Source organism: Mus pahari, chromosome X, assembly GCF_900095145.1.
Source record: "Mus pahari chromosome X, PAHARI_EIJ_v1.1, whole genome shotgun sequence".
Lineage (NCBI taxonomy): Eukaryota > Metazoa > Chordata > Mammalia > Rodentia > Muridae > Mus > Mus pahari.
Window position 1 is genome coordinate 147,174,690 of NC_034613.1, and position 12,812 is coordinate 147,187,501.

General features: G+C 40.4%; 1 protein-coding gene across 3 annotated transcripts; it reads right to left on the minus strand.

Moving 5' to 3' along the window:
• Positions 1–3,187: 3,187 nt before the first annotated feature.
• LOC110313967 (cytochrome c-type heme lyase) lies at positions 3,188–12,102 on the minus strand. 3 transcript variants are annotated; one of them, XM_029534266.1, is made up of 7 exons: positions 12,034–12,102; positions 11,148–11,300; positions 8,633–8,784; positions 8,167–8,315; positions 7,207–7,326; positions 5,006–5,092; positions 3,188–4,423 (listed from the first exon to the last, which is right to left on the minus strand). In XM_029534266.1, exons 2-7 carry the CDS (start codon positions 11,257–11,259, stop codon positions 4,225–4,227), a joined length of 819 nt encoding a protein of 272 aa, XP_029390126.1. In that variant the 5' UTR covers positions 11,260–11,300; positions 12,034–12,102; the 3' UTR covers positions 3,188–4,224. The 3 variants fall into 3 exon arrangements, with proteins under 3 accessions (XP_029390126.1, XP_021044098.1, XP_029390127.1); XM_021188439.2 differs by lacking the exon at positions 12,034–12,102 and adding an exon at positions 11,769–12,000; XM_029534267.1 differs by lacking the exon at positions 12,034–12,102 and adding an exon at positions 11,484–11,537.
• Between the last annotated feature and the right edge of the window lie 710 nt (positions 12,103–12,812).

The following is a 12,812-nucleotide window of genomic DNA, read 5'->3' on the forward strand; positions in this document are numbered from 1 at the left end:
AGAAAAAGTTTTTGTTATTAAAGATGAACTTGGAAAAATGGAGCACCATTCAGAACTGAGAAAAGAGAGGCTTTGCAGAAGAAATGAGGAATAAGCAAACTGGGAAATTTGTATTTCTATTTAAGCTTTGCTTTTATATCTCCTACTTGACCACAATCATGACCATAAGAATTTGCAACAATTGGGAACACAGTTGCAAAGTTAGTAGTGGGTGGGTGGCCAAAGATGTCAGGGAAAAATGAGGTACACATGATGACTGGACCAATAGTATCAGTATCTTCTGGGAGCTTGTTAAAACATTAAGTCCCAACTGTTCTAGGCCTACAAGGTGAAGGATCCTCCATGGGAACTCAATCATCTGCATTTTACCAAGACTTCCAGAGAAGTCTGATCTGTAGACCTTTTAAGAAGTGCCTTTGGTAAAGCAAGCACAGAAGAGATGAGAGAGGCAGCAAAATCTCCAAGAATGCCTTCATACACTACTCTCCTTATACAATTCCATACCCTGCTTTAAAAAACCCAGCTAAAATGAAATTGAAAAATGATTCCACGTTAGATTTTAACTGAAAGGCCATAAAGCTCATCATTCACTAGTCCTTCTACAAGGAGCAAAGGCCACTGGCTTTCTGGGGTGATGTGTGCCAGCAATCCTTATATGACCCCCCCACAGGATATACCATCTTTAATTTCAGTCCATTTTTATAGCAAGAATTTTTAAGAAAACCCTGGAAAGTTGTGAAAGAACTTGAATGTCTGATTATCTCTCCTGTTGTTGCCAGCTTCATGATAACATTGATGGCTAATGGGCTTTACCTAATTTCTATTCATGTAGCTGGTTTCTGTGTCGTACACTGTTGCTTACCATTTTAGATTAGGAAATCCAGGCACTTAATTACGTTTGTCCAGTAGGATTTGCACATTAACTATCAATTTATGTCTACATATCCTTTATTTCCTTTGCTCTTTTAAAAGATAACATGAGGTTGCTTAGCATCTATTGTAATACTTAAAGTACCCAGTAATACTTAAAATTGACACAAATCAGAAGAACCTCCTCATCTTTCCAGATTCTTCCTGTGGAATGTCTCAGCACTTTTTACTTCTAGCCTTGCTTCAGAATCTGTGATGGCCACTGTCAATCATGTGGATGGCTGTTAAGCTTTTTCTACCCAGGATTCTGCACCAAAAGCACACAGATCACTTCACAGAACTTGTAAAACAACTGTCTGCTCATTTTTTCATTTTACAACCATGAAATCGGAGGCCCAGAAAAAAAAATGTCACTGAGCAAGTAAAGCGAACATTGGAACAAGCCACCAGTCTTCAGGGTATGCCCTCTTAATCACAAAGAGCCTCAAACCTTTAGCAATAGCAATGATTGAACATGGCTTGACAGTCATGACAAGGACAAGAAAGGAAATAAATACAGTGCACTTCACTTTCAATAGGGAGCCTAACTCCACTAGAGGGTGAACACAAGGGACCAAAGAAATTGGCAAATGTTGGTTTCCTTTCCTGTTGTTGTGATAAAACAGCCTGATAAAGCAACTTGAGAAAGGGTTTTGGCTCCCAGTTCAAGGCAATTCATCATGGTGGGGAAGTCAAAGCAGTAAGAACCTGAAGCAGCTAGTTACCTCATGCCCACAATCCAGAAGCACAGGTGAATACCTGGTTTCTAGTGTTCAGCTCACTTTCATTTTATGTAGTACAGGATACCAATGGTGCAGCCCATGGTGGCTGAATATTCCCACCTCAATTAATCAAGATAGTCCCCCACAGGCATACCGAGTTCCATTTCTCATGTCATTTTGAATTCTGTCAACCTGACTAATCACAATAGTTATATTGAAATGTACTTACATGTATCCCTATCCCCCATCATTACCTTAGAATTTTTTAAACATGAATTCTATAGTACTATGATTTTGTTTACAGACTGAGCTCTGAGAAATTCTGTAGGTAGGGGATGATCGTTTGCCATCTTCTGCCCGGAGTATGATGCAAAGAGAACATCAGCATCTCACAAATGACAGCTAATGAATTCATAGAAATACTAAATGCTAATATGTAACCCAGTTTGCACATACCTTTACTGCCAAAACTCTGGTTCTGAATGATGCCATTTCCACAGATAAAAGACTTAGTTTAAAATGTGGGAGGCAATCCAAAATGCATTTCAAGTTATATAAAAACCATCAGAGCAGTGAGATTTTACTCCCTAGGCAGACTTAAGTGTAATCTAGTCAAAAAGCAATTCTGAGTACTCAGTAATCTAGCCACAAAGCAACTCAGTACTCAGCAGGTTGTTGCATCCTCTCTCGACCACTGCAAGGAAGACGCAACCACCAGTTCTTCTAACAGCAGTTATTCAGGAACCTTGAACAATCTTCATCATCTCCTTCTTCATCTTCCCCGAGCCCCAGGATACAAGCCCTTTTATACTCTTATCCACTCCAATCGCAGCAGGCCACGTCACCTCACCAGGTCCATGGCCTCAGCCAACCAGAAGAGCGGGAACATATCACCACTAAATATGGACCTGCTTACCACAAGTTCCATAGCCAACAGGTACCATCTTTAAGGTGCGGCTTCGGGTAGCCCAGGGGAGGGGCCGTGGCCTCCTACAGCAGGTATCTTTTCTAGAAGTGGTAAAAGGGTGTAGAAAAACTGTTGATCTTATAATTGAATTTATATGACAGTTGACTTTCACAATACCCTGTCACTATAACAGTGAATCCTTCCATACAGTTTAATTTAGTTTCCAGTCCTAATCCAGCTGTGACCTGAGAAGGGCCAACAGTGATTACATTCTTATGCAGTTTAAAATTATGTGATTAACAGATGAGACCACTGCTGCATTTAGTAAAGATAGTACCTCAAAAATTAAGTAACTACAAAAATCACTCTAAGAAGTTTCAGAACCTTTTAACTGTCAGCTTTATTTAAAAAATACAAATATTTTCACATGTTGAATTTTTAAAGCATCATACAACAAAGAAATCTACGTCAAATAACTCAAAACACCAATTCTGTCCAGTAAATACTACAGTATTTAAGATAAATTAAATTTTTTCATATTATTAACATTTAAGAAAAAGTTATTTCTAACATGTTGCTATAATTAAAATAAAAACAACAACCAGTTTTCTTTTCCTTTTCTTTTGATTTTTAGAGAGAGGATTTTTCTGGCTGTCATGGAACTCACTCTGTAGACCAGGCTGGCCTCAAACTCAGAGATCTATGAAATGCTGGGGTTAAAGGCTTGTGTTACTACTGCCCAGCAAAACAACCAGTTTTTGACAGCAAACTTAGCACATGCTTAAAACATCAAAATGATGGTGAATTGATATAAACATTTCACATCTGAAAAAAAATGCACTTCTTGTGAATTCTAACACTTAGCCAAATATAATCTTATTCGTCAAAGAAACACTTCTGGCACTGTGACTGGAGCCAGGCTCTCAAGGTTTACATTACACTACTGGTGGCAAGCTCCAAGTGGGAAGAGGGAATGGGATGGGATAACATAAGATAATTTGTCATCCTCCAGGGATGGTGTGATCAGCTTTTCATTCATAGTTACATATTGAGACAGAATTGAAAAAAATAAGTATTTTGAAATTTTTATGTATCAGGTTGAAATTTTTAACAGGGTCAAATCTGAAATTACATTTAAATATAGACATATCAGTCTTGCGAACTTCATTTGGTATATACTTGTATATTTTGTTCAGGATTGATAATTAGACCAAAGGGATTTTAGAAATATTAGTTACTTTTAAAACAAGAACAAGTGCTTCTTATTTATAATGAATATAGTTAAATTATTTGGCAGGTAAAAGCATCACACACTTTCAGGTTTTATATCTCAAATACTCCTGAGGAAATAGTAAGAATAAAAACAACTTTTTATGCTTTGAAAAACCTCTTTTCCAGGTTGTTAAGGTGTCTAAAGAAAATAACATGAAATACTGGAGTTAGTGGGAAAACTAAGGAACTTATACCAAACAGGAAAAAAATTAAACTGACCTATTATCTGCAATGGAAAATGTGACTCAAAATTTAATGGAGCATGGCATCTTTGTTAAATACGAGATCAAATATGATCACTGACTTGAAAAGTACCCTCAGTGATGTTATGAGTGCATTTAGTTTGGGGAAAATAGTTTTAACAGCTTTCTCAGGAAAAAAGTTTCACTTTTTTCATAACAAACAAAACAGTAGTTAAGAAGTCCAGCGCCACCAAGCAACCTTCATTCTGTCCCATACTGCGGAGAATGAATCAAAGGCAGGACGCACATCCAGGATAGTGAACTGATAGTCCTTGTTCACCTCACCACCATCATAGTAATCAATCACATATCTAACTTCTGTGCCACAACGATTGATGATCCAGTCATGGCGGTCAAAAGGCAATTCATACCTGTAATGAAAACAAAGTGTTAAAATGCAGGTCTGAATTCTGTCTGTCTTGGTGTTAGCAGAAAGATAAGAGTGAAAAACAGCACATACTCATTTGCAAATATCTAGCAGAGGAGATGGGCCTTAGTCAATCAGTCCATGGTGTTTAGAGAATATGGTGATTAAGAACTATGATGAATCCATGTCAGATCATCTGTCTATAAAGGAATAGGTTCATGCTAAAGAGACCCAGGCCAGGCTAGGTAGAAAGCTGAGAATTCAAATGTACTTAATAGTCCTATTACACTGTAAGACAAGGGAGGAATAAAGCAAGACAAAGACCACAAGAAGAGTAAAAAGACAGTTCTAAAGATACCAAAAAGAGAACAATTCAATCCTTCGAGAGTGAAGCACAAGGCTAGCAACCCAACCTTTATAATTCTGCCCATCTATGAGTAAACTCAAGGAGATGAAAAAAAAAACCATAGGCTGGATACTGGAGATGTGGAAAATGGAATTGCTTTTCCTACACTCTTGTTTTTGGTGATAGGAATGCTAACCATGGCTTAAAGAATGTCAACAGCAGTTCTACACTGACACTTACCCCATCCAGGAACGAATTCTTGCCCTTGGTGAATACTCTCTTGCTTTACCTCCAAATCGGACCAATGATGGGCCACAAGGACACTCACTGAAAATGTCCAAATAAGAATAGTCTATTAAAAACATTTTCTTTCATTTGATAGGATGATGTTTTTGTTTTTGAGTAATGTCTTTTCTATATTTATTTGTTATACTATCACATTTACAGAGAATAATAACTTCTAACAAAGTTCAAATAAATCCTTCCTATTTATTAGAAACCTTTTTCTTTCCTTTTGGATTATGTATGTCACTTTGTAGGCATCTGCTTGGCTTTCTTGCCAGATTCAGGAAGCAAGACCTTCTCATTTGGGAAAAGGACACAGGCATACTCTTAAGAAAAACAGTTATATACTGTGGATCTTCTTTCTCTTTTGCAAAAAAGCACTTAGTGTTTCTGCAGAGAAACAACAGAAACTGCTATACAGTCAGCCCTCTGAGTCTATGAGCTCCATTTTAACAGATTCAACCAACTGTACACTGTAAGTACTTGGACAAACACTGTAGCTGAGGACTGGGGTATATAGCTCAGTTGGTATGGTACTTGCCTACCATGCATAAAGCTCTGGGTTCCATGCTTAGTACCACAAAAATCAAGTATTGTGACATACATATGTAGCTTTAACACTTGGAAGGTGAAGGTAAGGAAGATCACAAGTTCAAGGTTATCTTTTGGTTATACAGAGGTTGGCCTGTTATCTTTAGGTTATACAGAGGTTGTTTTTGAGACAACACTGTCTCAAAAACAAAGTGGTAACAAACATGAAGCTCTGCACTTGCACTGTGCATATCTGATTTTTCTTTTCATTGTTCCTTAAATAAAATAGTATATCAAATATTCACAAAACATTTATACTGTTTTTAGTCATTATAAGTGACTGTCCAAAATATGTAGGAAGATGTACACATACTGTATGCAAATGTAATGAAATTATAATATGAGGCACTCTCAGTATCCCTGGCATTTGTTACCCTTGGATGTCCTAAACAATCCAAGAATATTGTGGGAGAACTTTATTGCTTCATTAGAAACAATTAACAGACTTAGCTGGAAAAAATGGGGGCTGACTCCAAGGAACTAATTGTAAGTAGTGTTGAACTTGCTTTTTTAATTAACCTGAACACTGGTAGGATCCTAATTAAGAGACCTCAGCTGAAGTCCCTTAGGGGACTGTCTTCTACTGGCACTGGGGTACATGTAGGCTACCCCTGAAAGACACAAACCAATTGCCCTTATGGACTGGAAGACTAGTCCATTAAAACAGGAGTCACTCTCTTGACAGCTGCTTTTATTCATAAGACAAGCTATATTCCTACCATGTAAGGGAGAAAAGATTCCATATCCAAGAGTACAACAGAGTTTGACTATGAACTTTCTGGTATCTCTACTCAAGAGGGTCACATACAAAGCAATAAACTCAACCTATGTAACTTTTCTTCTGGAGACATTAGTGAGGTCTTTTAGGACCTAGCTAATTTTGCCAGAAATCTGCAAAATAAACAGTGGTGTTGAAACAGGCAAATTGAAAATGCCTGCTGCTCTTAATTCTTTGCTTTTAAAATCAACTACAAGAACAGGTGGCCTTAATTAAAGTACATTTTTAACGTAGGTTATGATGGCTACTTGCAGCTCTGAGTTGGCCCGCCAGGCCTTTCCACTATGTCAGGGATTACTGAAAGAAAAAATATACCCATCCTATACCTACAATCCAGCTAGTGACACTCAAGTAGTGCTAATACTGAAATGTTCAATGCAAATACCAAAACCAGAAGATGAACTTAAAAATAAATCAGTATAGTTTTTCTCCAAGAAACTTATTACTCATGCACTGGAAGGAATTTTAAATATAAACCAGATGGTGATAGGACCTAGTTCTTTATAAAGATACTCCTCATTCATCCACTTCTGGAAGAGGACATCTAAAACCAGCAGTATCACATCACTCCATAAACACAAACCTGGGACAGGCATCCTGTAAGTGAGCCTAGCATGTAGAGTTGCAACAAACCTGCCAGGTGATGTGAAGAAATACTGCTCTTTCAACTGACCTATTCTCTCTGAGAAAAGGGAACCATGTTTAGACAGATCTTTAAGGTCAATCCTTACAGGGATTCCAAATACTGCTGAAGGAACAAGTTTTTAAAGAGTTTAAACATACTTACTGAGCGTGAAGGGCTTCCCATTTCAAAATCTCCTTCCAAGCTTGCTCATTGTTCTGATTGTGAATTCTAATGATATTGTACATATCTTTCTGACTAATATCATCATCTTTCCACTTCCACCTAAGAAAGAACATATAGTAAAACTTGACAAATATTATTGATTAAAGTCAAAAAGTTAATCCATGCATAGATAAAATATACACTTTTATAAAAGCTTGCATACACTAAAATTAAAAATTGAAGGTTCATGTTAATCTCATTTCACGGAATTCCCAAAAGCCATCCTTATACAACCATCTATTTTTAAGGTAGTATTTAGTAGCACTGAGAAATGATTTGCCAATTTTCCCTAGTCATTTTATGTGTTTTGTTTTTATATTTCTAAAAATACAAATGCGGTGAGATACAGGTAAATCTCATACAATCAGTATAGGTCTAAGTATGAACAAAAGAGCTGCTGTCCTTTCCATAATCAAACAGAATTCCTACATGTTTGCTGGAGCTATATATAACATTAGGCTTCATTTAATTTTCAACCGGTACTTAAACATCAGGACTTTCTGGATGTCAAGCTTCCCAGTTTTCATTCAGGCTAGGACTTCTACTGAGGTTCCTGTCTCTCAGGGTCTCAGACTGGCTACTCAAATCACTAGCCACTTGCTGGCTGCAGCTACTGGACTTGATGCTGGCTTAAATGATAACAGGAAGTCCTTTCTTATAATAAATGTCTTCCTGATCACCCCTCAACCCCATGCCCTGTTAGTTCCATTTTTTTTCTAGAAAATCCTGACCTTAAATACTGGTCTTGAACTTACATTCTGATTAATTAACATTCTATTATAAACTGTTTAAGTCACTAAAGAAATACTTTACATTTTGGAGGCTAAACAAAAGCTCGTTAACATTTAATTCTGAGGTAAATGTGGCAAGCAAATTATCTTCTAAATAATGTTCACTCACCCTTTCCGTAACATGGCATTCCAGAACATCTGTTCAGAAGGGTAAACCCACTTTTTCTCAGAGTCGGCTCTCGGAATTGATGATTCCTCTCTTGAGGTAGACAAAGTAAATGGCTGATCTGGGGATGGTGTCTGATTAGGTGGTGGCATCTATAGAATATCAGTGGATTGTGTCTGAATGTTAGCATTATGGTCTAAACTATAAAATCAGTATCCAGTGTACTATCAGTACACCCTGGAAAGCAATTCTCCACACAAGAAGCACAAGGTCCCATTAAATCAATGACATCAGAGTTTTACACCTCTGATATTTTGGTCGTACTCCTTTTTTGTTGCTGTTCTGATAAAATAACCAGCAAGAAGGAATTTAGGGGAAGATTCTAGCTTATAGTCTGAGGAGACAGTTGGCCATGGTAGAGAATGCATAGGTACATAAAATGCCCTGGGAAGGCATGAGGGCGGATTACCAGGTTTGAAGGATCGAGGTTCTCCTTATCCTTAGCTGCAGCACCAGTAACAGGGCATTCCACATAATCATAGGCCCGCTCTTGGTGAGCAGGCACAGTGTGTGCTTTGCTCTCACTGGTAAGGTCAGATGTTGCTGCAGTCACTGGACAGCCTGAAAGAATCAAGTATTAAAACACTGTTACTGCTAAATACCATATTATACCATACCTTAGTATGGTATAATACATACAGTGGAAGGGGGTCCTCTTAGTGGGGACCTTAAAGAGCTAAAGTTCGGACCAACACAACTGGAAAACTAAATTTCTTCTACTTAAAGATGGCAAGAACTAAGCTACTTAACTTTCTAAAATCCTAAAGATAAGATACTATAAATGGACTTTCCCTTTAAAAGAAAAAAAGAAAAGGAAAAAAGAAAAAAAAAAAAACACAAAATACAAAAGGAGAATTAGCCATACTCCACAAGGTCTCTCTGACTTCCTGCCATTAGTTCCATACAAGTCCAGCCCCAGTGAGGTAGCAGCCACTAAGTAAGCATCTATTGTTAATCTATTCCTTCAAATACTGGATACAGGAGCAGAAAAGCAGCAGATTTTATATACACTCAAAGAAAAATGTAAATCCCACTTTGCTCATGTTTTTTTCCAGGACTCAAGTAAGCCACAAAAAAATTTACCACTCATCTGAGGTGCTAGTCCTTGTAAGCAGATAAAGTATACCAAGAAAAGACAATTTTTAAAGAAAATGGCCCATGATAGTCTCATTCTTGAGTCAATACCAAGTTAATGCCCAAGTTCCTAGGGTACTAATACAGGCAGTGTGGGGACCAAGAAGCTTGTCTAAGCAGCAAGTGAATGGGAAGGTACTTAAAAGATCTGTGTCCCAGAATAAAAAGTCACTTCTGTTATGAAATCCTTCCTTTTTCCAGGGACCAAGAGGAAATTATGAATATCATGAATACTATTATATAAAAAGACAAATTTCTATTTACTCCTTTGGCCTCTTCTATCAGGCCTTATTTCCCAAGACTACATGCAGCTGTTCACTTTAGGAGTGAGAACACAGCTGCTATATCTCCCTCTGCATCATTAAAAGCCCCAATCTTCCTAGAGCATCCATCCCAGATGGCTACTAGAAGGAAGACAGTGCTATAGTTTCCACATCATATAACCAGGAAGCCCTTTAGTCTCCTACAAATACTCACATTCTTACTAATGCAAATATGCAAATAAACCAGGATGACAAGTCTTTAAAATAGATAAAATATAAATCATGCAGAGAACTACTTGAGGACAGAAGCAAAGACACACATGCTTTGATTTGTCTCAACTTCTAGGAGAAATACTCAGAGACCATGGGATCTGTCCTTGTCCAAGGTCACAGAATTTTCACCAACTTTGCCACTAACTAGCTACAAGACTTGAAGTACATAAATTACTCTGAGCTTTAGTTTGTTTCCTTGGCTATAAAACAGTCACACTGGTTTATAGATGTGATAATGTAAACTCTCCTAGGCAAAGAATTTTTGTCTACTATGTGCATTGCTACTTCTCTCTCAGTGAAGAAACAAAACCCAGCTATGCTCGTCGTAGGATAAGTGCTGACCTCTTGGAGAAGGCTGCCTCATGGAGAGAAAGAGGAATGGTAACACTGGAAGCATGAGGATTCAGCAACATGCACATGCAGTAAGCACACAATACTGCCCCAGTCTGTGTCTGAAGCAGACATGCACTTATTAAAGAACATTTTTGTTTCCAGCCTTGCACTGACATAATTGTCTATAAATTCACTTGGTGAAGGCTTATTTTGACCTAGATGAAGACCATAAGAGATATGGGAGTAGTTTATTTGAAACAGCGAGGCTGAGGTTTAGTCAGCTCTGGCACTCTTACTATTTATGGACCAAAGACTCCATGGCTGGGGCTGTTTGATGTCTATTTAGCACTATCTAATACCACCCCACTCTATGTCAGCAGAACCATTTCCTCTCAGTTGTGAGAACCCAAAATAGGTATTCAATGATGGCTCTTTTCATGCATGGCTGAGAGCCACTGATGAAGGCACAGGTAAACTTTGGAAAGACAAGGCTGATTTAAGGAAAAATTACAAAGTTTTCATATATGATCTCAGCCAATCAACATCATAATCCTGTGAAAATTATATTACACATACAGATGACAGACTGTGAGACATAAAAAATGTTTATGATAATATCTAATGAGCAGCAAAATTGGACCAGTCACAGAGTGCCTCGCTTTACAAGCCTCACTACCAAACTACAACTCTCTTCCTTTAGAACTGTGGCTCTCAGCCTGTGGGTTGACCCCTCTGGCAACCCCACTACCTCCAAAAATATTTCCACGACGATTCAGAACAGTAGCAAAATTACAGTAAGGAAGTCGAAACGAAAATAATGTTGTGGCCGAGTCTCCACAATGCGCAGAACTGTGTCAAAGGCAACATTAGGAAGGTTGAGAACCACTCGCTTTCTTTTCATTTTCGAGACAGGCAAGTTACCTTTCCTTTGCCTTTTATGCATCGGGCATCCTGAGGGTGGTGAAGCAGGCTGATGATCTGAAGGATTTGAGGTGTTTACTGCAGTAGCAGGAGAAGATGCTGAGGAGCCCATGGCTGGAATCACAGGGTTCACTCCCAATCGAAAAATCCCAACTGTCAAAGCAAGGAATCAGATTAAAACGTGGAGGCAAAACAGTAGATAGCCCCTTGTTATTCTGAACCCGGCTGGCCCTGGCTTGTCTTCCCCATCCCATGGGAGAGTATGAGGTAAGGCACTGGCTCGGGGGGGGGGGGTTGGGGGGCAGTTTGAAAATAGTGCCTCCTTTGGGAAACTACCTTGAAGCCTATGCCACCATTTGGGGACCCGTCTCAGAGCCTGGAAACATCTAAGATGCAACCACGTCGTGAAGACAGGTGTGGTCTTGATGGTGGGGTCCAAGGAAGGGGTGGTGGCACAGGCCCTGAGGGAAAACATGCCGAAGTAGCCTCGAACCCCTGTCCCCCGTATGGCCGGCGCCTCAGGGAAAATAGGAAGGTTAAAAAAAAAAAAAAAAAGAGGAGTGTCACCAAAATAGGAGGCAAGGAGCGGCCAAGGGCACGGGAGCCACCAGTCTTGTCTACCTGTCTATGCGCGTCCCGCCGGCACAGTGCACCGGCTCCAGCCGAACCCGGACGCTGTCCTGTCCCCGAGTCACCTTTCCGACTGAACCCGCGCGGCGCTGCCGTGAGGGCGTCGAACCGAGCCGAGCTGAGCCGAACTCACTCGGCAGCCACCGGCTCCAGCCGAACCCGGACGCCGAGTCTCCGCTCGCTCCGACTGTCCCACGCGGCGCGACAGCGCGCGCGTCGAACCGAGCCAAGCCGAACTCACTCGGCTGCCACTGACCTCACCCGCGGCTTTTCCTCATGCGGGGTCACCGCTACTGTCCGGTCACAGCCGGCGTTCTCCTGTGCCGTTACTTCCTGTTCCGAAGGCGGGACTTCCGGAAGCACGAGGCAAGCCTCGGGCTGAGGAGAGGAACCGTCGTCAGGTCGCGCGGATCGGTCCCACCCCTTCCGCTCGGAGGTCTAGAGCCGCCTGAGCTTTCAGTCTCCGCCCCTACGTGCTGGGCGGTGTGTTTAAGGGCGGATCGGTCCCACCCCTTCCGCTCCGCGCCCTATAGCCGCCCGAGCCTTCTCTCGGTCTCCGCCCCTAAGGGCCAGGCGGTGTTTTTAACTCGGCCGGCCACTGGTAAGACGCTCAGCGGGAGAAGTTAGGGAGCAGGCGGGCGGGGGCGGGGGCGGGGGCGGGGGCGGGGGCGGGTCGCTTTCGAGGGGTTGGCTGTTCAAAGTCATCTCCTTAGGTTCTTGAAAGGTCAATTTGTATTTTTTGATGAACAAGTGATATTTGTGCTTATTTGTGGAATAAAGTGCTATAATTAAGTATACACATGCCGGGCAGTGGTGGCACACGCCTTTAATCACAGCACTCGGAAGGCATTGGCAGGTGGATTTCTGAGTTCGAGGCCAGCCTGGTCTACAGAGTGAGTTCCAGGACAGCCAGGGCTACACAGAGAAACCCTGTCTTGAAAAACCAAAAAAATAAATAAAAAATAAAAAAAATTTCTTTTCCCCAGCCCTTAGGCCCTTTCTAAATTCTGTATCTCTCCTCAAAATGCTTTATTG